The sequence below is a fragment of the Lytechinus variegatus genome, chromosome 3 (assembly GCF_018143015.1).
Source record: "Lytechinus variegatus isolate NC3 chromosome 3, Lvar_3.0, whole genome shotgun sequence".
Classification (NCBI taxonomy): Eukaryota; Metazoa; Echinodermata; class Echinoidea; order Temnopleuroida; family Toxopneustidae; genus Lytechinus; species Lytechinus variegatus.
This window is the reverse complement of record NC_054742.1, coordinates 25,618,509-25,644,209: the sequence shown is the minus strand read 5'-3', so window position 1 is coordinate 25,644,209 and position 25,701 is coordinate 25,618,509. Positions and strand designations below refer to the sequence as shown.

Here is a 25,701-nt window from a genome sequence, read left to right as displayed (position 1 = left end):
CGATGAACGGTAGCAAGCGGTGATGATTTTTTCTCTCCGCTCCAACAACGTTCAGGCGGTGTGACCAGGCCTTTACTAACAACACACAAAATGCTTTCAAAGTTAATGCTGTTGCTTTGCTCTCTTGCTTGTATGTATATGTATTCTTGACATTTTTATATGTACCAGCAGAGCCCGTGGAAAATTCCTCTACCTTAATCATAATCATTTGCCATTTCTTGGATATTGAGTGCTGAAATCACTCAGACAGAGGATTTTTTCTACTATAAGAACTATTTCCTTTTTCATCAGGACATTCTCAAAGAGAAAATTAAGAAAAGGAATAGAAACATGCCTTGTGAATTGATTAAATTTGAAGTATAATTTATCAACTTATTCCATAACCTCACTTTCCTTCCTTCTGTCTTTCACCTTCCTGCCACCCTTTCCTGTTCCAATTTGTCATTATTTTGATTAATTTCCCCCTATTCATTAATTCATTAGTACTTTAAATGATCTTAATTCCCTTTCCCCTCTCTTCTTCGGTTTTTCCTTTCTTCTCTTTATGTCCTTTCTTTCCTTGTATCTCTTATCTCTGGCATTGGGGCATGAAAAATACTGTCAATTTCTTGAAAATAAGACAAATGCATAAAGAGCATTCCGTTCGTGTGAGCAGACAACTTGCTGCGATGCATTAAGAGACCATCTCTGGGGTAAAGTGAGGAAAAAGACTTAGTGGGAAATGCAATCACGTTTTTTGACCACATAATTCCTATTGAGGAGCAGACGGTTAGTTGCCTTACGGTATTATCAAATAGATTGGTCTATGATGAAAATTATTGTGTACAGTCATGATCATATACTGCAAGGGGCAATGGCCCCAAGTAAAATTACAGAATAAGAGTGGAAAGATTCAGAAGATTGTGTCACTTTGGTAATGCAAGCATTTAGCAAAGAAATAGCAACCAACGTATAAATTGTGAAATAGTGTAGAAACACAGAAAATCCTGTACTTTATATATAACCATCACTTAATTCAATAGTTACCATTGATCCAATCATCAACCAAATCTCGTAGTTGCAACACCAAATCCTGTCTGATTTTGATATGATGTCTCATCTTTATTATCTCTATAAGTTCCATACAGCTATAAAATATAGTGTGGCAAATGAACAAGGATCATATCAAATCAGGCTTCAGTACTTTTTGGCAATCTGACATGACAATGTTTCTCATTTTAGTCAAATTTTGTATCGGAAAGGAGTTCATATATTTGGTGATTTCAGTCAAGTTAAATGACTGGCGTATACTTGAAACTAGACTATTATTTTTCACTGTCTCTGAAGCACAATAGATCAAACCTACAGAGAATCTGTAGTAATAATAATCAACATCACTGTTGCTTACACTCATTCTTTTCACCTGTGACATGTACAACAGGTACATTATTCACCACCCTACCACCTCTTTTCCCCCTCAATGAACCCTCACCATTGTCCTTCATCCCCACTTCCCTTTTCTGTTTCTTCTTTAATTCCACCATCTCCTCGTCTTCTGTCACACTACGTTTGGTCTGGCTACCTTCATCATCCACAACAGTAACATCCTCCATGATGGATACAGACTTCTTTTTGGATCCGCCATCCTTCCTCGGACAAACGTTTGCCGAGGATATGTTAGGTTTTTGCTCTGTAAGTGGCTCTCTATCTTCTACTAATGGAGCCTTTGTTGATTGTGGGCTTTTTTCCAATGATGGCTCAGAGGTACGACCTGTTAATGAAGATAAAATTCAGAGTTCAATTTTATAAATTCTTATTTCTTCAATTTAGAGACATACCAACTGAACATAATTCAGTAGATTTATACATTTATGCTTCCATTGCGAGGACAGAATCAGCGTTTTCAAACATCGATTCAAAACGCTGATCATAAACGTGGCTCTGGGAGAGCTGTTTATGCTTCACTTTTCAGAGGCGAAATCATGAATACCAGCTGGCTTCGCATCGTAATTTTCGTTGAGCAGGAAAGCGAGGTCAAATTGGGCGCGCCCTTTTTTGAAAGTTTCCTTTTTCCGAGAGTTGTTAGGAGGAAGGTACGTTACTGTTATTCAAACATCGAACAATTTCTGATATTTTAGTCATTCCATGGAACTACTTAACATAGCCATATATTTTCCACCATGGTGAGGATAATAGTGAGAAAAAATAAAGAATATTAAAGTATACATAATAAAATAATAAAACATCTATTGGTTTATGGGCATCTGGCGATGTCTCCTCATTGCATGTTCCAGGTTTGTTTGTTTTTTTTGTAAATCCCTAAACATTCATTGTGATGACAAATTGGAAGAGTAATACTAGTGATAGTACTTAAATCAATTATCACACATGCAAATGTGTAACAAGAGAGATGAGAGGTTATTCTGTGGAGGTAACAAGTGACCATGGAGCAATGCAACTGTATTTGCCTGCAGATATTCATCTCACCGGAAGCATGTACCAAATGATGTCATTTAAACATGTTTACGATCATGGTTCTGTTTATACTTCCCCAGAAAGCCTGATTCTGGTCAAACGACGTTTACAAAGACACCTTTTTGTGAGTTTACGATCGGCGTTTTGAAACTCCGTTTATATGAAAGTAAGCATGGACGCAACCATGTTTTGCACTAATCACGTATGGAAACGCTGATTCAGGCCTAAAAAAATGGAAGCATAAACATGGCCTAAGTAACATAGCCAGCATGCAATTTATCAAATGAATCAAAAGAATGACACAATAATTTATCTATAAGTAATTTTTGAGTATCAATTATGATTAATTTGAAGGCTTGTTATAAAGTGTAATTTCATATCAAAACAAAAATTACCCTACAGAGATAACAAAACAATGTTAGCAATTCATTACACTGTAGTTCCAATTTTAGCAATAGATTAATCAATAATCAAAAATATTGTGAAAACTGAGGTTGTGCCCAGAGGTGAGAAAAGGTTTCTGGTGAGACATAGATTTAATCAGTCTTGTAGTTAGGACTAATCAATCAGTCATTTTTCCATCAATGAGTCTCACAGACATCTCTAAGTCTCAGCATAGTCTCATTCTATCATTTGATGATGATGGGTGCATCCCGTTGAAATGCTGCTGCATCTATTTGAACAGCAAGTTTGGATTTTGATTAGTAGTTGACTAAAATTAATTTCAAAACATTAATTAACATGTTGAACTGCAAAAAATGCATTTAAAAAAGTGGATTATATCTTTACCTGGCAGCTCAGTAGTAGTTTTCTCTTCAGTTGACTCTTTGGATTTAATTTTGAATTTCTCAGGGATTGGAATCTTTTCAGTGTAACCACCTTTTACCTCCTTGTCTACAACAATACCTGAGACAAAAAAAAATACATGAATATTATTGTTTTGATTGTTCAATAATTATAAATCACTACATAGAATTATTCAATTAATGCACAATGACAAAGGGATGCCCTTCTCGGTAAAATTAATATCTTTGAAGGTGATTCTGGTAAGAAGAGTAAGGTAGTTTTACATGATATTTATAATCATCATATTTTAAAGGAATCTCCTTCACAATCTGGATGCTCCAAGGAAAGTGTAAACTAGTAAAGTTTATCAGAGCTGAAACTGGCCATCTTTGGCGATAACTGATTTTTTTTTAATTAAAATTGTTTCAAGGATTTTCACTCGAGATGAAACAAAATTTTGTCGAAGGATTTTGGAAAAATTCGAAATCGATGTTATTCAGTCATATTTTCAAAGACAATAACTAGAAAATCAGTAACAAGCTTAGCCCTCAAACAAATTTAGGTAAAATTCCAATGAAACACACATTGTAATATATAAAAATTCTGTATTTGTATAATTCATGTTGATTACAAATACATAATGCAGTGAGGATTTAAACCATGCAAAAACTGGTCGACAAATGAAGGAGAAGAAATATTTTTTGCAATTCCTGAATATTTCTGTATCAATCAGCAAACATAATTTGGGGGTAACATTTCAAAGAGTATAACTTACGTGAACCAAATACATGAAAAATTCTGACATGGAATGAAGTAGAACAATTGGAAATAGTAACTTATACTATCAATATTAGCTTAAAAATTCAAACTTGACCTTGGTTAAGTTTAAGAATGGGACTTCTACCTTCTTGTCAGGCACTCAATTCATTTGATTGGAGATGGGTAATACTTACATATTATGTTGTGCAGGGCCAGCTAGAAGAGCAGCTCATAGCTGAAGTGGCTATCCTGGCTAAATAAGAATTATTATATATTACTGTGAAAAAGTAAAAGTCTATATTTACCATTCTCAGCCAGCTTGGATTTGAGATCATCCATCTTAAGAGTGATCTTAACATTGGCTGCCTTGATTCGTTGGACCTCTCTCTCTGTTCCATACAGTGTCCTCTGGCATTCAATCAATTGACACTCCAAAGACATTCGCTTTGTCCGCTCTGTTTGAAGTTCTCTCTCCAACTGCTCTTTCTCTTTTCTATAATTATAACGATTCAACATCATAAACATTATAGCAAAATGAATGGTCCTTGGAATCTTTGTATCATGTATCTATGCTTTAAACCGAATAGTTTTAGAAATGTAACCAAAATACATCTTATAGAATAGCATCTCCAACATTGACCAACTTGACAGGAGGATATGGTGAATAGTTATCAAAGAAATATGTCCCATTACAACAGATTGGGAAAATTAGATTTTGATGATGATGATGATAGTTATGACTAAACAGAAGAATAAAATAGATTACCAAGTCATGACATCATGGCTAATAGCAAACCTAGAATACACAACCATTGTTTGGTTATCAGGTCATGGGTTCAAATTACAGTCATGGCCACATAACAGTTTTTAAAATCCAGTCATGGTAATATTTTCCACATACAGTGTATGGAATGGGTATCGGGCAAAAATATTAATTTCTCTAAGCCCTCCAACAGTGTCTTCAGCTCTCTGCAGAGCATATATGAGTCTTTAACAAATTGATAGAAATATCAGATTAACTTTTACATACTTGGCTAATTCCAATTTACTTTGATAGAACCTCTTCAAACCATCTAGATTCATGTTCACTCCAGTCCCTTCAACTTCATTTGTTGAAAATTCAGGAATCTGAAAAGAAAAGAAAGGGTAATCTTTAAGTTATAGGCCTAAAGTTTGTAATATCATATCAATGAGTCATAATCATAATATGATCTCATATCTATCAATTAAATAATGATATGGAAAATAGAAGTGAATTAATAATCATAAGCTACTGGTCTGCTGCAATATATAACATCTGCCGATATAAGTACATGTGTGATCAATTGTAAGTACAAAAATAAAGGAGTGGGCCCTTATTAAATGGTCAGTTGGGAGCAGGCACATGACAAGTCAATTACTTTTGCCTTACATACTAAATTTACTTATGACTGGAATGCTGTGTCATAAGTTGAGTATAACAACGCGGTGCAGAGATGCCAACTTTTGGAAATCAGAATTAGGGAGGATTTGCAAACCGACACCAAATTACGCAAACGGCTCACGAAGCTAGCCGGGCCTACCGGCCTGGTGCACAGTGGATTCCCGTTGGGCATATCACATGCACCAGCTTTTCGCTGCTCCTTATTTGTCTGCCTTTCACACAGAATTTAGTAGCAGCGAACGTAATGGAGTTAATACATGCTAAAATTAGCAGACGATACATGTACTTCCAATCCAATTTGATCAATGCAATAAAATCGTAATTTCGGGAGGATAAGGATGGTAATCGTAAGGGCGGGAGTTGGGATGAATTTTCGGGAGCCTCCCGATGAAATCGGGAGGGTTGGCATCTCTGCAGGTGGTGTTTCCTAGAACTGTTCTTAAATTACACATTGCTTAATGTATGGCTGATTCTAGGGTACTAAATATTCATATTTCTTAATTTAAACTTGCAAGCTCTCTTCTCTCTGAAAAAAAAACAAGCAAGCAAACAGTAAAGTTACATACAAATGACATAAATATAATATCTGGTACCCATTTGCTTAACATAACATGAAAGCATTTATGTGTTTGGTCACATGATGCAATGTTAACCAATCACTAAACACGATCAATTTGACAAGAAATTAACTAAGTACTACTTCATGACATCCCTTAATTCAGTATAATATTTAGATAATATCTCCACTGCTACTCTAACAACATTTAACACTTATACACCCCACCAGTCCCTTTCTCCTGTAAATGCTACTCCATACCTGTTGATTCTGTAGAGTTTGTAGTTTATGGGTGAGGGTTTGTACCTCTCCTCTGCTCTGACTAAGCATCTGTTCTAATCGCTCCACCTGTTCAGCAGCCACTCTACCTCTGTCCATCTGAAGCAGTCCAGCAATTTGGTACTACAAGGACATCAGAAATATGACAAGAAATTAAAACAAATGTCAATTTTAGGTTGAGTTAATGTACAAGGAAGCAAACTGATACACACCTTTGCTTCACTGCAGATTCAAATAACCTTTCATTTCTAGAGGTTTATTAATAGTGAATTTATTCCAAGCAATTTGAAATTGTCTCATTTATATTAATATTGACGGTTCCATAGACTCCCTTTTTGTCTTCTTCAAGTCATGCTTCAATCTCTTGAATGTTTAATGCTAAATCAAAACAAAAAATAATGATATAGAATTGAAATATTTTAACGATGTAGTTAAACAAAAAACAAGACTAAATGGATTCTTGACTATGTACTAAAATTTATGCATCCGCAATTGCTATGTCAAGAAAATATTAAATACATTTTACACTTACATTGCAACTTTTAAAATTTTTAACCTTTGTGACCCCAAAATCTAAAATGATCATCGTCACTCAAGTATGCATGCACATGAACCAAGTTAGAACTTCCACCCTCAAATGTTCTAGTGTTTGCTAGAACAAGATATTTTTAAAATTTTAAAGACCTCTGTGACCTTTGACCTTGCAGCTCCCAAAACTAATTATTTTTACTCCTTTGTATATTAGGACAAAGTTTGAAGTTGATAAATCAAATAGTTTAATGGGCAGTCACACCCAGTTGTTTTAGCCTGCATAAGCCAACATACTGTAGGCCTATGTATGGCCAGCCATTTTCTCCTTTGATCCCATTTCATGACATCAAAAAATTCTTTTTACTCTGTACAGTGCGTATCAAAAAAAAGTTTACACTTAGAAAAAGTCCTGTAAAATTATACATTTGTAATATCCTGAAGATTTTTCCACATTTTAACATTGGTACAGGTCCATTTAAGCAAATGACGATGTAACTGTCAAAAAATATTTCCGCTTGAGTGAGCACCACTTACTTTTGAAAAGTTGGTGAAAAATTATTTGCGCAGAACTTTGAAATAGTTATACGAATAAAAGTAGACCTAAATCATGAAGAACACATATAATTTAGCTAGTAAAATTGACTTGAAGATATCTTTTCCCTTTTTAAACTTGTTTCCTTGCCAAAAACACTTCGAAGAGTGCATTGCACCCCACCCACTCCCCCACACACCGAGGCCATCATGACGATATTTGCTTTACACTGAGCTGTGATTTACATGAAATGGCTTTGGCTTGATTTTCGTTTTGTTTATCATTTTTAAGCTTGTGAAAAGTGTGGAGAAACGAGTATTAAATGAAAAATGAAATGTAAATCCACTTCAAATGATAAAAACTTAGTGAAAAAATTCTGGAGATGTCTGATATAAAATTTTGTTCAGATCCAGTTATGTCCTTAGATCCAGCTTTCACACAAAGGGTAAAGGTTGTGCTTATTAAGTGTTAAAATTTCAATTTGGGTGGCAAAATTGTTACAAAATGCTTGAAAGTATCCGTTTTATTACAATTGCCTAAAAGCGGAAGGGAAATGTATGAGAAATGTATTGCAGGGGTAAGTTTGATTTCGCCCTTTGTCCTCGACACAGCTTGAAAACGAGCATTTCTGCGCAAACAGATTTCTGCGAGCTTTACAAAAATGGACAGTGCTCACTCAAGTGTATTATTCTGTCAAAACTTTTACTTTCATTGGATAGATGAGATCCAAACCCAAGATTACATGTGAAAAAATTATCCACATGTTGTATATTTTTTAATTCCCAGGGCTTTTTCAAAGTGTAAACTTTTTTTTGATACGCACTGTATAATACTCTTATATTACCCTATATATCTTATTGCAATGTAGTATGGCTAACACATATCCCACGAAGTTAAACCCAATATATATGTTACAAAAAAAGATAATTCACATATGTACATTCTCATCTAGATAAGCCCATTCAAAAGAATTATTTATCAAATTCAATATTCTTACTGTATTTCAACCTAATTCATATCACCGTGCAATATTAGTTTTCAAACATAAACACAATTTACTTCATTAATCATTATCTTCGATGCTTTTTGTAAATTCATCTGTGCCTGATTATAACACAAGAAATAAAATAAATATAATTTGTGGACTGTTAATAAAAATTAAGTATCATTTTCACAGAGATGCCAAGTTCAAAGACCAGCTATGCGTGAGTTTTTTTGTGAATCTGAGTGAGATCACAGACATTGTGTACAATGTATATGGGGATAGGCTGTGATAGTTGCGTGAGACAGAGATTTGAGGGGATGAACAAGAGTCCAAAATGCTTGAGTCTCACGCATAATGCGTGAGACTTGGTAGCTCTGTTTTCATTTAGACATCATGCACCAGTTGTGTGGAATAATCTCCCCATTGCAATAAAGTCTCTCAACTCAATGTATGCTTTCCAAAGAAAATTGAAATTTTATTTAATCACTAGTACTTAAATTCTGTTTTTATTGCACTGCCTGTTATTGTTTTGGGTTTGTGCGGACTTTGTATCTTGTTGTGTTCTGCTTTATTTTCATTATACAATTATATGCCCATTACCTATTGATAAATTTTCTTTACTTAAATATGATTTATGAATTGATTTAATCTAATTCTATACTATGTTATCAAGGGTGGTTATCCAGACAATTCTTTTTGGTTTTTTATGACCACCCTATTCCAATAATGATGTGTTCTTTTTATATTGTATATCAAATTTCAATATTATATTTTAAATTTTTCACTGCTCAAGTTTTAAGTTTTTTTGGAATTGAATAAATGAATTGAATTGAATTGAATCAGTGATAACAAGAATTTTTTATATTTTGTCATTTTCATTTGTATTGTAAGAATTCCATGTCGCTTAAAAAAAATTAACTTCGAGCTAACGATTATATTTCTGTTCTAACTGAAGCCTGAATAAATACTTCACATTTAATTTTATTGCAATGATTTCACACTGAAAAAAAAGATATGGAATCCGCATTTTATGGGAAGTTTGAACTTCTACCTTGAGAAATATTTGATTTTTATTGGGATGATTCTGGCCTAATTAATACGAGGAAAAAAATCCCTACGACTTGAGGTGACTAGCCTACCTTCAAACCATGGACCTGTTGTTTCTTGTGGTTGAGTTGTTTCTGGAGTGCATCGTGATGTAACTGAAGACTTATCATCTTCTTCTCAATAGCCTGACGTCTGTCTTCAACCTGTAATAGAAAAACAAACAATAAGACACAACGAATACATAGTTATTTCCCATACCATGTATTAATCCTCCCTGCCCCAAAACTATTGAATAGGCAGCCAATCAACATAAGTTCTCCATTGCTACATATTTTGACACCTAAATAACAAATCTTTTCAGTAAGAAAGAGAGTGATGGAATTAGGTACATAAGAAGAGCTTAAGCCAGGGCAGCTGAATAAGTCCCATGTTGCACTACACAAATTTATGTTTATTATTGTTATAATCATTATCATACATGAAGCTAATGAAATACAATTCACATATTTAGTCTCGTTAAAGGAAGCCAAGTGTCTTATTAAAGGAAGCCGAAGACAATCCAACTTGAAGAGCTCACATCTCCCTTAACTCAATAGCTAAATTTGAAAGCATTGGGATGCAAGAGAGCCCCATGGTGTAGGCCAGAGCTTCAGGATATTGGTGCACTGTGCTACATTGTAGCTTGCATTGCAAGGTAGAGCTATGCATGTTGATATAAACAGAACGATTAAATATTTCACAAATAGCAAATGGGCATGAGTGAGAATTGTTCGAGGTGGAAGAAAGATGTTCGCCTATGTCTCGTTGAATAGAGTGTCTTTTTCTTTCACCCAATGTGAAATGACACACCATTGTACGAATAAGATTAAAAATATTCATATTCGCTATTCGTGTTTTCAATGCCTTGGAAGTTGGCGAAAATATGAACAGTAATCAACTATTTTCATTTGTTGATTTATTAAAATAAGAATTATTGAAAGTGAAAGAGAAAATCCCTCAAATGTGCATCTGATCTGCAGCAGCAATGTGCATTTAGCCATAAATCCCTACATGTACAGCACCTCATTTAAATCCCTATACATATTGTAGTGCCTGAAGATTCTATAACCTAGAGGGTGCAGAGAAGAAGAAAGAACGAACGGAAGATCGGGGGAGATACAAGAATTGTAATCCAGATTAATCGGTAAATTGACCTATATAATCGGTTATTATTGTTCATGATTGGATTGTTGAATACTTACTCAATAAATTGTGTTAATGTGAATGAAAACTGGTCACAGAAGGATTCTTATTTTAGCGTGAATCAATGGTGTGTGATTGACGTACACGTGAGATCAGTGAGAGCTACATTGGAGCACACGGAGGTTTGGCGAGATTTGAGAGAGGGGAGCATTACAATATAGCATCTCATGGTATTTTGAATGAGAGCGCCGTTAAAAACCAATCAACAACAACAACAACCTGCATTTACTTAGCGCAATGCATTGAATCCTAATTTTCATAATGACGTCACCTTGTTCCTGACCGTGCAACAGTACATTTTGGATGGTACGTTTGCAAAAGTACGAATATTTGACATTCAGCCTCCCATTTGATTGCGTACAAACTAAGTACGCGCTGTACAACAAAGTTCACGGCACAGGGATGAAGGCATTATTTATAATACACGAATAATGGTCATTATAATAAGATACAGTGGTAAAATTACCTACCTCGGCAAAGAGGGAATTTCCTTTTTTGTTAGGATCTGTCGATTGAAGCTTGATCAGGTCTAGCTCAGCCTGTAATTCCTCTAGTTGCTTGTGAGTTTCCTGAGTAGATGATGCAACAATATTCATTTTCTAACTAGGGATATAGGGATATACTTGTATTTTAATTATTACCATAAGAATACTCATGAAGGTTGGTAAATAAGGGCTTATTTACCAATTATATTTACCACTTATATCAAATTCATATTATTACACAAACTGGCTCAGGTTTCATAAAATTAGACAATAGGGAACGACCCAAAACAGATATTTGACAAAGTAGGATTAAACTGAGAAGTAATTACCCTAGTACTTGGCTACAAAACAATCGAAATACTCAAGTGCAATATTTACAGATATGATTAGGATTTAGGCCCAAGTCATTCATTTATTTTTTTACCAGTGCTCACCAGTGATTTTACAGCACAGACTGGTGAACCAAAGAAATATGTAAGAAATCTTGTGTCGCCAAAGGCCACATAAAAATACCAGTTTAAGAACTAAATTTCTTCATCTGGAAACTACATAACATTCACACATCAAATTTCAAACCTTTATTCATCAACCAAGTAGAACTATGTAAATAAGAATAGGACCCATCAACCACGATTTCTCAATTTTCTTGCTTGAATTTATTGGCTAATAACATCATAGTATCATATATTTTAGGCGCAGCCATACTTAACCTGTCTATTTGCAACTCATTCAATGTAATGCAAACAAGAAAATTGAGAAGTCCTGCATGATAATATCATATGAAAACTATTCAGGAAAGTCTATAGTTAAACAGTTTGATTTTGATTTCTTATTTATTTGATTGATCCACCTGTCTACAGGTAATTGTCTAGGTGTATCAGTCAGTTAAACTCTGTCCTAGACATGACACATTGAGATACCTGAAGAGATCTTGAGTATGAAATACATTGTTGGTGTTCTTCCTCTGCTCTTCCTTCAACTTCCTCATTTCTTACTTTCAGTTTATGGTTTGTGAAGCGTAGCTGATCTAACTGATGACCATACTCTTTAACTTGACTTGTCAACTGCACCTGTTAAGCAAAGTGCGTCACGGATCAATCAGAATGTTACAAAACTCTTTGATTACTTTGGTATAGTACCCTTTCTGCATTTCGCATAAAGTGCTTTTTTAAATATAACTAGAATTATTACTGGAGGTGATCAATACACCGCTGATGCACCTATTTTTTGGCATTTTATGCCGTTACCATGAAAATGCAATTTTCAACATGTATAAAAAATATGTATTGCACATCTTTATCCCAAGACCAATGTGTGGTCCAAATTTCAAGAGAATTGGTTAACAATAAATTGAGAAAGTAGTTCGATACGCAAGATTTGCAAAGGACCGACCGACTGACAGACAGACCACCCGAACGTATACTGATTCCTCCGAAATAAAACAGTAGCACAGATGCCAGTGAATTAAGAAAAAAAATGCTCATATAACTTTTCATCAATGTTCAAAAAGTGATTTGAATTAGACAAGCACATACAAACCTGAGTAATCTCATACTTTCTTGAGTTGAAAAATTGCAGAAAGCAAGCAGAAATATGCCTAAGCAAAGTTCTTTGAAAAATTATTGCTAAAGAGTAGACATAGTACATCGCTTTTTTGTTTCCAGCATCTTTTGATTCTTATCATTTGTGCAAAATTTTCAAATAACTGCACATTTCATTTTCAATTCAAATTCATCTAAAAGTGAGCATTGTGACAAAAATAAAAAACAGTCATAAAACAATTTAAAAATGAAAATGACAGGGGGAAATACTTAAAGATCAGGTGAGGTAAATGGGACAGTCAGTCTGCAAGCCCCTGTGTTAATGAGCAAATGAGCAAGATTTATCCAAGTCCTCTTGTGGCTGAATTCATGTCCCTGCAAAATCTCGTGAATTGTGAGACTTTTTTTTCTCAAAGAATTTAACCACTGTCTCCTTGAGTAAAGTTGATTATTTTTGTACTATATGAAAAAGTAAACGTTACTCTTTTATACTGATCATTTCTTTTGAATAAAATATTTTGATAAATAAGAGAATTTTAGTCATGAAAAGATGCCTCAAACAGAAAATTCTTCCTCTTTTTTTTATTGCAAATTGTGCAAAATGTAGTGTTTTAGGCACAAACATTATTTATATCATCAGAAAGCTCAAACTCTATACTTTCTTACAATTTCACTCTTGGGATGTGACACCTTTTAGATGGGTCAGCAGCCAGCTTTTTCCACCAAAATGCAAGACGAGATTTCTAAAATCTGAGTTCTGATTGGTTGAAAGTGTTTTCAAAACAACAGGCACGGGTAATTTGAAGATATTACCACATGGTGAGTATGACCTTGCTGAGGCCCAGTGTGGGAACATTGGAATTTGCATGACCAATCAGAGCACAGTATTCTTGTTTTTAAACTGCTAAATGTACTTGGCCTATGAAAAGCTGACTGCTGACCCATCTAAGATACCCCTTTTTATAAAAATTATATTAAAGCTTAGATCTTCAGCTTTATCATAAAGAAATTATTTAAGCCAAACCAGAAATTAAGTGTAAAAAACAAGTTTTGTTTCATGTTTTAGATTAAAAGTTTCACCTATGTTGCAAAATCTTTTTAAAAATCCAGACACATGACCTGAAAGAATGATATTTCTTCTTTATAAAGATCCCCATAACATGAAATTTGATTAATATTTAGAGCAGCAATGGCCGAATAAAAAGAGGTGTTTTCGTCCGCACCAAGCTCATTAACAATGCAAAAGCCTTCTAGTCATGAATATCACTTGGATAAAAGAAGCTACTTTTTTAGGGCTTGCTGACTGACTGGGACCTGGCAGGATCCATTCCTTGTAATGCTTCCAAACTCGCTGTAAAAGGCTGCTGGACTAAGGCCGGTGTAGTAATATCCAAGTACTTTGGAAGTGTATAAAGCTTTAAGTGATCTTATGATATGCGCTATACAAGTACTGTGTATAGTATTATCATTAAATATAAAGTCCATCGACCTTGTAAAGGCAATTTACCCAAAGCATGAATACCGTATGAAGTAAACAGAGAACAAAAACATGGCACACTGGAGTACCATATCTGACACTAGTTCTAGTATAGTTTTGTTGAAATCACAACATAACGAATTTTGTGTTACATTACCCTACTTGTAGTAATAGTACTGTAATCTTTATTTTATAAGACCTTATTTCTCAATACTTGAAAAAATGGTCTTACATCAATTTGCACAGTACATTTATTTGGATCAAGGTGTAAAACAAATCATAATAGCACACTCTAATTCAATTAAAGGTTTGAGTTTTAGATTTGGGATTTTCATGGTTTGTTTGAGGGTCATGCCAGTGCACTAGTGCAAATCACAATTATTATTAAAGAAAGTCTCTATGTTTGATAAATCTTACCTTTTCAGTGGTTAAGTTAATAACTTCTTCTTGTAAGGTAGATAATTTTTCTTCTGATGTCGTGGTCATATCCATGATGGTAATATTAGCTCTATTCCTGGCTTCCTCTAATTCACTTTCCAAGTTGGTCACCTTTAATAAGCAAACAAAATATGAATTCATACACAATTCAACAAAATTAACGTCAAGTATTTGTAATGCCTACTGCAATCTAGAATACTTTCACATAAAAAGGTTCAGATAATTAACAATGGGGTATTTCAAATTTGGCTGAAATTGAAAGTTTTGTTTTAAACTAACTCAAAATTTAAAAAAAGAGTAAAGTCCAAAACAGTTATCAAGTAAATAAAGTCTGCTGTGACAAATACCTTTTGTTTAATCTCACAAGTTACATTTCTTATTAATTACATTAACTTTACAACAGCACTGCCAATCATCATCTATGCCCAAATGCAAGCTAGGTGGGCCTCAAGGTTATAAGAGGGTTTGCCATACTAGTACATTGTACTCTTAATTTATCAATTCAAAAGTAACTTACAAATAAGTTTATGAATCACTGTTACAGATGTTAAATATTATCAATGTCACTTTGCCTAACCGTACAAAGAATGAGTGCAATGCGTCAAATTTATTTCCAATCATTAACTTGTGTCAATCTTGTGTGAATTTTTTTGGCTGAAGAAGTCATACTACCTGTTCTTTGAGTTGGTCATTTTGGATCCTTGCTAGCTCCAGATCAGATGTGAGACCCTCACAAGTTTTCTTGACCTTCTGTACTTCACAGGAATGCTCCAGCTCTAAACGCTCCTTGAGACTCCTGCTCTCCTGCTTCAATCTTTCCTGGAGATTCTCAATTTCTGATGCATGGTGGCGCTCCATACTCTCCTTGTTGACCAGCTGCATCTGCAGAGAGTACTTCTCCTGCTCCAGTTCCTTTTAAAAAAAGAATATAGAGATGAGACTAGAGGAAGGATATATGGGAGCATAGGAGAGGAGTGGGGAAGAAAGGAAAGAGGAGAGGAAGGAACTCCACAGAAAAGGATATTGGAGCTAAATAAAGTGAGAGTATGATGAACGGAAGAGGGAAGGGAGAGATGGATAAATGGAGGGAATCTGGGAGATGAGGCACAAAGGAAAGAGGAGTGGGAGGGAAGGAGGGAGGGAGAGGGAGGGGTTGGGCAGAAAAAGAGAAAGGAAAGATGGGAAAAAGGGAAGAGGGTGTTGGACTGACGGAGAAATTACATGAGAAATTAAGGGAGGGAGAGTACTCAAAAGAGGGGACACAAAGAGACAGGCTATTAACTAGTACCAATGAAACTTTCCTATCAATGGTAACTTCCTTGGTGACACGGCTCCATAGCTATCCACATTTCCTTTGTTATATACCACAGGTTTAAAAGTTAATTTGGTATGTTTTGCTAAAAGGCCCTTTCAAGAAAATATTCTTTGTAAACTTCAAGGCCTGAATTCAAAAAGATGGTTTGGGATCTGCGGTTTTAACTTTTAAACCATGGTTTATGCAGATTTCATCTTTAAACAATATTTAATTCAGCATGTGTAATTGAGAAAGTGTCATATTTTATTTATTTATTCATTTATTTCTACATAAACACAAATATGCTATAATGTTCAACAATATAGGGGGAGACAATAGAATCCTGTTGTAAGAAAAAATAAAATTATACTCCTTGCAATATACCAGTAAATACAAATGAAATCGTACAGATAATCAGGCCCATAAAGCAAAAACAACAATAACCCAAGAAGGAAAAAGCAGAGAATAAGATGAGATCTAGGAAGAGGGGTATTATAAATAAATAAGTGAAATATATTAGTTGGCGATTACATCAGAAGTTTTTTTTGTATTTTCTCTTCAATTGGTTTAAAGCTTTGCTACAGATTATGTAATCAGGTAAAGAATTCTATAATGGACCTTCATAAAATATAGAATTAATGTGCACTCAGAAGACAGGGCAACACATTCATACCTGTCACTATGATTACTGCATTAATAAGTCAACAGTTTACATAATAAATGAATTGGTATACTAGTGAACAGAGCCTCATTAATTCAAGACAGTGGGCTTCGTAACGTAGTGTAGCCTTGGTAACAAGCATCAATTTAGTGCAGTGCTCTGAATGCATCTCACAGTGTCATTTAATTTGAATAAAGACAATTAACAAAGTATTGATTTTTATCCAAATAAATTGATCTGAAATTACCTTTAACCCTAAATAGACTGGGCTATTTTGACGCCTAAGAAGACTGGGGGGGGGCTGATTCAGCCCCCCCTTATGATCTCGGCCGTCGATCGCGCGATCGCGACGAAAATTGGCACATGCGTTACCCATGGCATTATCTACAAAACTATAACATCAAATTCTGCAAAAAATCTCATGTCTCATTAATTATGCTAATTTATGCGTAAAATCATAAGTTTGCTCTTATTAATAAAAGAATGCCCCTGAAATGCTAAATTTTGTTTCACATACTCTAGATAGGCATCTTATCGAATTGATTTTGAAAAATTTTCAAAATCACATTTATTTTCTTACGTATTCTATTGTTTTCTAAATTTCTTATGTATTTCTTTATTTTTCGACTTTGGGCAATTCCACAGGTTGGGACAAATCTGTAACGTGAGTAACCGACACATTCCAAAGATTTGCCAGGAGCATAATACAATTTCCCAAGTTTTGTTTTTATACAAAGGATAGTCAGACTGTGTACTTTGTTGTGATACGGAGATGTTTAGTTCCTATCAATAATAATGGAGTTACAGCTCCAAGTATGAGTCAAGGTGTCTCCGAATGTAACGTGAGTAACCGTGGAATAGCCCCTTTGCTTTTTATTGTTTTTTCAATGGAAATTGTCGGGACTTTATTTCTACCATAAAAAATATAAAATTAATTGATTTCAACCAGTAAAAGTAAAAATAATGATACATTTATGAATTTTGGCTAAGAACACTTTGCATTGGATTTGTACACAAATTCACGTTTTTGAGTAATTTTGGGTCTGCATGCACTCACGAAATATTGCGTAGTTTTGGAACCGCGTACCCGGGGGTCACAATTTTGGTCTCAAAAGTTGCGCGAGACTTGAAAGTAAAAAGTCAGTGAGCGACGCGGTCAAAAAATTTCGCGTGGCGGATTTATCGCGAAAAATGTCGAGGGGGGGGCTGAATCAGCCCCCCCCCAGTCTTTTTAGGGTTAAACTTGACCAAACATTATAATTATGTAAATGGTGATAATCAACACATATTTTGTCCAAGTTTAATAGAAGATTGATTCATATTCAAAATCATCTTGAAATCAAAATTGTTAACTTATATTTTGAATGTGCCATAAATTTCACAATGTGGTCAAAGTTTATTGATCCTCAATGACCATTGACCATGATCTTGTGACCTTGTGACGCTCATTTAAATTTCTATTTGATTCATATTACTTTTTATCATGTCTGAATTGGAAATGAAATAAGGAATTGAATCAATTGAATGAGACCTGTAACTCGCGATATACAGTACATCAGTAACACTTGATTACTCTTACGTCTTATTAAATTTTCACAAAGTACATGCAGGTCATTACTTGTTTTAAAGTTATGATGTCAACTTAACCTTGGTTAATATTTGATGTTGATGACACAGAGTAGCACAAACCCTGGGGGGGCACTCAGTATCTAATGCATAGTGGGTATGTGCCGCGGAGGGGACCCCCATTTTTACACTCAAATTCAGTTCCAAGGCATAGTATTTTGTCTTATTGAGAAAAAAAATAAAGAAAGCTGCTCCAAAGCATTAGCATTTTCTTCTTATCGAGAAAAAAGAAGAAAGGGAATCTGCTCCAAAGCTTCGCATATTTTTTGTTACGCCGTTCCGGTCGCACTGATCTGCTACAATGAGCTACCATTTTGGTGAAAAGCGGCCGCAGTGCACTGTCCGACCATCGCCTACATTTGTAGTTCTGAAGCCCGTTCAGAGGACCCTCCTTTTTACAGTAAGCCTGCTCCAAGGCCCCCGTTTTTTGTCTCACCCGTGGCACACCCCCACCACTTTTTTGGTCGAGTCCTCCCCCCCCCCAGTTGAACAAACAGCACCTACATGCTTGTCTCAAACCTGCTATGCAGGCAAGACAAATACCTGTTGACAGGACTTTGACATGTACAAAAAAATCATAACAGGAACTCAATATTGTTTAAAGAGCATCATACCTCAATCTGTTTAGTGTGTTCTGTGATGAGATCCTCATTTCTTTGTTCTAGTTCCTTGTTGGTTTCAAGAAGATGTTTACCAATAGAAGCTGCTGTACGACCATTTGCTTCACTCTCCTTCAATTCCTGTTCCAATCTTTCAATCCTTTCTTCCAAGTCCATGTCTATTCGTCTAGAAACAAAATAATAAATAATTTTCATCCCTTTATACACATTAGGCACCTGAAGGTTTATAGATAAATAAAATTCGACCATACAAACCGATTTTACCCTCTTCTATTCTAGGGAAATCCATCTTTGTGCACATGTGTCTCTTATTAAGTTATAGATATATGGACGGGGATTCAAGACTCGGTAAGAGTTCCATATGCACCCCCACTAAAATTGAAAATAAAAACATGGAGAAAGTTCAGAACAATATATCTAGATCTAATGGGGAGTAGAAATATATAACAAAATATGGCTTTATTCCGTCAAATTTCGAGCAGGATCTAGTGCGTGTAATTGTCCATAGACATCGGTTTATTTAGTCAGTAAAGGGTCTGTGAGTCAAGACTAGTCGAACTATCAGCTGATAATCGTTAAAATACCCTTTTCGGTATCAGCACTTCTCGCTAGCATAGCGGAAAGGTCTTGACTGCAGATTAATCGAGGCGAGTTCGAATCCCAACTAAGGTAAGCAACAGTAAAAAAAATGATAGAAAAATCTGACGTGAACGAACCGAAAGTCTCAACAATCTTTTGTTATTTTTGGTGGGGTTGAACTTAGGGTGGGGGTAGACCAAAAGCTTTGGTCTCTGTTATGTTGGTTGTTAAGCTGAACTCCGTTGGCTTCTCTCACCAAATACAGAGACCGAAGTTCTAGCACGATCTATACAGGGGACTCAATTGCCATATGTTTATGTACTAAGTTCGGATAAAACAGGGAGGTGAAGTTGCGCGACAGCCGAGGTAAGTCACTGTTTTTGTTCCTTTTAACCTGATATTTCCCCGTTTTTTGGCAATTATACCAAGAGGTAATATTAATTCGCATTAATTTTAAGAATTTGTATTCATTTAAGACAAAAATTGAAGAGCCCTGACGGGGGGATTTTGCATTGTAAGTCCCCTAATGGTGGCTGCACAATAGCGAGCCGTCTGTGTACGGGGAGAAATTTAAAAAATTAAAAAATGTACTTTAAAAACTCCTCGAAACAGATGGCTGCCAGCTGTCTAGGGTAGCCAGGAGGCTTCTAGAGAGTAAAAATCGTAAATTAAGAGGCTTTTTATAGGAGGAAATTATAATTTAACAAATTTTCGGCATTAACCTAGCGGTGAAAGATGGCCCCGTCTCTTAATCTGCCCTTGTCCCATCCGACTATGGACTAGACCATTTGAGATGAGACCAAACAGGGAATTAATCAAAGCCAGAGACTTACATAGATCTTGATCTAGTTTAGCAATCTAAAAGATTTGCTTTCTATCCTCACTAGCACTCATCCAAACGAGGTTGCTCACTAGCACTTGTTCACTGCTACCACCCTGCCTGTGGGGAATCTACAGGTAGGACTATGGTATGCCAATGTTGTCCAGGGGCCCGTAGCACACACTTTAAAAAGTCATTAAAATATCACTTTTGTGACCAAAATTACTAATTTCCGTACAGTTGCAATTTATTTTTCATTAGTAAGTTGGGAATAATTTTTTTATTCACCAGAGCGCTCAAAAACTTGAATTTTGGGCATATTTTTGTGTACGCCCTCTATTGGTGGAAAGTAATATGGCAAGAAAAAATTCATTTTTTGATCTCTATTTTAATTAAGAAAAAAATGATTTAAAGAATCAAATTTAAATAAGAGCCAAGTTGTATGAATAATAGGTGTAATGGAAACTGTCAGTGTAAAAAAAATCAAGCATTTGCCCCAAAGAAAAAGAGAAAATTAGCCAAACATTGCCACTCTTATTTTGCCACACATGGAGATATAACTGAGAACAAGGTTATATCATAACCTTGTTCATTGAATGAGTGCTCACTAGGTTGAATACTAGTGCCATTCAGTGCAAAAGGCCATCGTCACATAATTCGACCCTTTGCGCATACAGTCGACAGATTGATAAAGAAAACACTGAGTGACTGACAACAGATTACCCTGGAAATAAATAAAGGTATGAAATTAAGATAAATTCCCTAGGTTCACTCATTCAATGAACAAGGTTAAAAAATCATTTTTTTCTTAATTAAAAATAGATATCAAAAAATGAAAATTTTCTTGCCATATTACTTTCCACCAATAGAGGGCGTACACAAGTATATGCCCAGAATTCAAGTTTTTGAGCGCTCTGGTGAATGAAAAAATTATTCCCATGACATGTTACTAATGAAAAATAAATTGCAACTGTATGGAAATTAGTAATTTTGGTCACAAAAGTGATATTTTAATGATTTTTTAAAGTGTGTGCTCTATACAACATTGGCACACCATAGACATAGTCCTACCTAGTACCTCTAGATTCCCCACAGGCAGGGTGGTAGCAGTGAACAAGTGCCTAGCCCTAGGTTCTGACTAGGCCCTATTTCTAATTTCTAAACATTTTTGCATTTTTGGGGAATAAGTCAAAATCTTTGAATTATATCTAGGCCTATGCCGGGTTGAATACTAGTGCCCATACGGTATGACAAAATATTAAAAAAAAAACTCATCATGTACTCAAAACTAGGGTGGACTCACAATATGGGACTTTTGCCAAAAAATGCTAGCGGCCTCCGAATCCGGGCCTATCCCGTCCCGCGGCGCGGCGGCGGAGGACGATTCGAAATTTCGGCAGAAACGCCTGCCCACGGGAAATCAGCGCAAGCAGCGCGTGCAGTCTTAATTAATCTACGAATAAATTGTTATACTTCTTTAAACAATTTTTCTATATCGTCCATTCCTGAATAGAGTCTACTTACGTCTAATAATTAATACATTACCAGACTTAGGCCCTAGTTATATTCATCTGGCGATTCCACAAGTATTCAAAAATCACGCATACCGCGGTACTCTAGCTCGCGCTTAGCGCCGGGATTCAAAATATCACTCTCATGGTATAACTCCGCCTACGCAAAACCACCCGCCAATCAAAATACAGGCAAGGTACCGGCCGCGGGGGGGGGTGTAAGGATTATGATCGACTATTTTACAGTCGCAAAGTCAACATGTAATTCAAAATAACAATCTTGCAATAGTAGAAATAGGCTAGTCTACGTGGGACCCCTTGTAACCATGGATCTGGGCGGGACCTGCTACTCAGGGTCCGGGCTCTGGGTACGTGATGTAAAATAATTCCATTTACTTATATTAAAATCAGCTTTATAGTGCTGGGGTTGAAAAAAGGGAGGGGGGGGGGGGCTCGATGAATTAAGGTAGATGCTGGAAAATAAAACCCTTGAAATCAGCTGTAAAACTGTGAAAGATCGAGAATTGAAAGATTGAATGAATAATAAGAAGGCATTTGAATATTGAGATCACTATTTACCAATGCTATGCCCATGTATATAAACCCCTATCAGTGGCTTATATAAAATCATATGTATTTCATAATAACAACAATAATAACAATAATAATAATGATAATAATAATATTAATAGTAATAATGATAATAATAATAATAAAAATAATTATAATAACAATAATAATAACGTTAATACTGATAATAATAATAGCTGGATTTATAAAGCTCTTTTTGCCGGAAGAAACAAATCGCTGCTATTATTACCCCGACTTTAGCTCGAGCTACCATCACCGTTACCGCGCTCAGTGCATGCAGGTGAAGTAGGTCCATGGTGCAAGGAAGGAATTACTCCTGCCAGGTACCGATTCATCTCACCTGGGTCGAGGGCAGCAGAGTGTGGATAAATTTCTTGCTGCAAAAACACGCCATGGCTATACGATTCGAGTCCACGACCCTCTTTTTCAAAGGCGCCGAGAGTCAGAACCAATAGACCACATCCACGGCCATAATCAAATAATGTGAGCGCAATATAATTTTGGTAAATTTTATATTTTGTCCATAAAACTCAACATGCTGAGCAATGTTTGTGATCATGAACAATTTAGATGCAAATTACTGCTACTGCGAGCGCGAAGCGTGGGCTGAAAATTTTAATATACTGACCTGATAAAAAAATGGATTTGTTCGAGTCGTAGTTATACCTATGAAGATGATACATGTGTAAACAATCAAATAATGCGCGAGAAGATTTTTTTTTGTATTCCAACCTAAAGCAATTTTGTAATCATGAACAGGGTATAGGTAGGCCTATACGTTACTGAAGAATTACTGTGAATGCGAAGCGGGACGAGAACAATTTTAGATTTAGACTTTAAAAACGGGACATTTTATTTTGTAATCATGAAAAGGATGTGTATTTTCCTACATGAATAAAGTTAGCGCGAAGCGCGAGTAGATTTTTTTTGGGATATTCTGATCTACAACTGGATTATAATATTTAAGCACTTTCTGAATAAAGAACAAGATGCGTAATTTCAATGAACATGCATGTGTGAAGCGCGAAGTCTTTTATTTTGTTTAGGATTTAGTCCTAGAATCTGGGTACTCTAAACACTTTTTTCATTATTAAAATAAAGGGTAGGCCATATTGTCCTAAATAATGCGAGCACTGAAAAAAGGGATTATAATAGCACTATTTCAAGCACTATAGAAAACAAACTTGCAGAGGATATGGATCACAGTTGATGAATGACTTGACTCGTTTGCGCAAATTAAGTTCAAGCTCATGTCTCTTTTTTTTTTTTTACCTATGAACGGGAAAATCTAAGCACATTTTATCATCAAGGATGACTATCTTCCTAATTCTACAAAGGTGCGAGCCGAAAATTGTTGATATTCCGATCTAAAAAAAAGGTGACGATATAAGGATATAGGAATTAAGAGAAAGAGAACTATCCCATTTAATAATCTAATAGGCCTAACGACAGGTCACAATTTGCCTCAAAACTGGATATTTTAAGCAATTTCTTAGAATATAAAAGGGATGCATGCATGGGTGTCGATCACGGGGGGGATGGGGGGATATTTCCCCCCAATATTTCAAGTGGGGGGGATGGCCTGTATTATCATCCCCCCAATAATTTACGGTAGAAAAATTATAATAATGATGAAAAAATGAAAAGTTTGATCATGATGATTATAGTGATGCTTATAGTATGCCATCAATCAGTTTGTTTCCCTCGCAATTTGTGTATATTGTTACTATTTTCAGGACTATTAAACAGATGGGTGGAGGTTCAAGATGAAAAAGAATGATATGCATATGATATTTTAACAAACAACATAAAAGGACCCCACGAAAACTAACTTATGTTGATACGGCGTTCCATCCCACCAGTGGTGAATGAATTAATTTTAATAAATCAATTAATTCAAAAGGGTGGAAAAATAAACAGGAGTAAAAGGGTGACAAGATAAATCATCTAAGGAATGACGGTAAGCCCGATTGCGCACGAGAAGCCACACAATTTGTGCTAGTCTTAATTGGTCCGAATCTGCATTTTATCATCATGCATTAAGAAGAAAAAAGATATTGCCAGTCGGGTTAGATTTAAGAGAGAAGTTTTATACACAGAGGCATCGATCCTAGGGGGGGGGGCATGGGGGCGATTGTCCCACCGATGAAAATAGGGGGGGAATATATCGTTTTGCCCCCCCCCCCCCCCATAATTCCGCATGTGCAGCTAAAAAATAAAATAAGATTGTAATGCTACGCTGAAATCAGCAAGCGAAATTGAGATAACAACTCGATTTTGATTTGAAATCGTGCTCAAAATGTCTGCTTTTCAGATTGGAATATAAAAATTTTCAGCTCGCGCGTCGTGCTCGCATCATTTCTGTACCAAAAACCCATACTCTTCATGATTAAATAGGTGAATAGAATGTCCCGTTTTCAGTTCTAAGCCTCAAAAGAATTCCCCCTTAATTCGATTTGCAATAATCTTTTGTTGGATATATATCTTGTTCTTTATTAAAAGCGTCCATTAAACTGTGCATGTGTTTCCAGATCGAAATATCAAAATTTTCAGCTCGCGCTTTGCGCTCGCATCTATTGTTCTTCTAGATACCCATCTTAATCATTGGTACCAAAAATGCTTAGAATATCAAGCTTCAGGTCAGAATATGAAAAAATTCAGCTCGCTCTCTACTAGTGAGATACATGTATATGTATCTATCCTCCTCATGAGTTACTACAAACAAACCTAAACAGGTACATTTTTCCTGTTTTCATGTCATAATTAATAAATTTCAGCTCGCGCTTTGCGCTCGCATTGTTGGTGAGGGTGAGATATGTGTCTCTTTCTCATGAGTCATATATGTATATATAAATATACATATATGCATATATTTATCAATATAAGCCTATGCGTGTGGGAGGTGTGTGTGGGTGAGCTTGTTCGTTTTGTGTGATCGAGCGCCTTTGGAACGTTGATTCATGATTTTGCCCCCCCCATCTGAAAAATGGATCGACGCCCCTGTGTATACATCCTGCTCAATAAACAGATCAATATGTACGTGGTTAAGACAATTTTTGTAATTTTTTTTTTATTTCGTATGAGTTTAGAATAGGCTTACTTGTAACACTAATTGATTTATTTAAAAAAAATGATGTAAGTGCAGTGCACTACAACAATGAACGAATTCCCAAGAACACCATGCATTATCAACCACTCCCAAAATGTCCTAACATGTGATTTTAATGGGGTTAATGTTGAAAGATCCCCATCCACAAGAACACTTGTGTCAATCATCCCCCCCAACCAAGAATACCGTTCGACACCCATGGATGCATGTGTTAAAATATTTATGTAAGGAATAAGGAAAAGTGTATTTTCAAAAAAAGAAAGTGCATTTGAAATAAGGAGAGAGTGGTTTGAATAAGGAAAGGGAATAAGCAGCTATAACTTCACATTTTGAATAAGGAAGTAGCTAACTTTAC

General features: G+C 35.5%; 1 protein-coding gene across 4 annotated transcripts; it reads right to left on the bottom strand.

The window, feature by feature from the left end:
- LOC121410608 (protein Spindly-B-like) lies at window positions 1-21,796 on the bottom strand. Of its 4 annotated transcripts, none has more exons than XM_041602816.1 (12): window positions 21,660-21,796; window positions 18,731-18,902; window positions 15,208-15,447; window positions 14,515-14,646; window positions 12,000-12,149; window positions 11,065-11,163; window positions 9,445-9,555; window positions 6,240-6,380; window positions 5,030-5,127; window positions 4,305-4,492; window positions 3,244-3,360; window positions 1-1,750 (listed from the first exon to the last, which is right to left on the bottom strand). In XM_041602816.1, exons 2-12 carry the CDS (start codon window positions 18,890-18,892, stop codon window positions 1,374-1,376), a joined length of 1,815 nt encoding a protein of 604 aa, XP_041458750.1. In that variant the 5' UTR covers window positions 18,893-18,902; window positions 21,660-21,796; the 3' UTR covers window positions 1-1,373. The 4 variants fall into 4 exon arrangements, with proteins under 4 accessions (XP_041458750.1, XP_041458749.1, XP_041458752.1 ...); XM_041602815.1 differs by having other exon boundaries at window positions 21,681-21,796; XM_041602818.1 differs by having other exon boundaries at window positions 21,743-21,762.
- Window positions 21,797-25,701: the final 3,905 nt, after the last annotated feature.

Excerpts from the sequence above, each read along its gene's own strand:
- LOC121410608 (XM_041602816.1), bottom strand. The coding sequence starts at position 18,892 with ATGGACTTGGAAGAAAGGATTGAAAGATTGGAACAGGAATTGAAGGAG. Across the intron at positions 6,381-9,444 it reads AACAGGTCCATGGTTTGAAG|TACCAAATTGCTGGACTGCT; the intron begins GTAGGCTAGTCA and ends ATGTCCTTGTAG. Across the intron at positions 3,361-4,304 it reads ATCCAAGCTGGCTGAGAATG|GTATTGTTGTAGACAAGGAG; the intron begins GTAAATATAGAC and ends TTTTTGTCTCAG.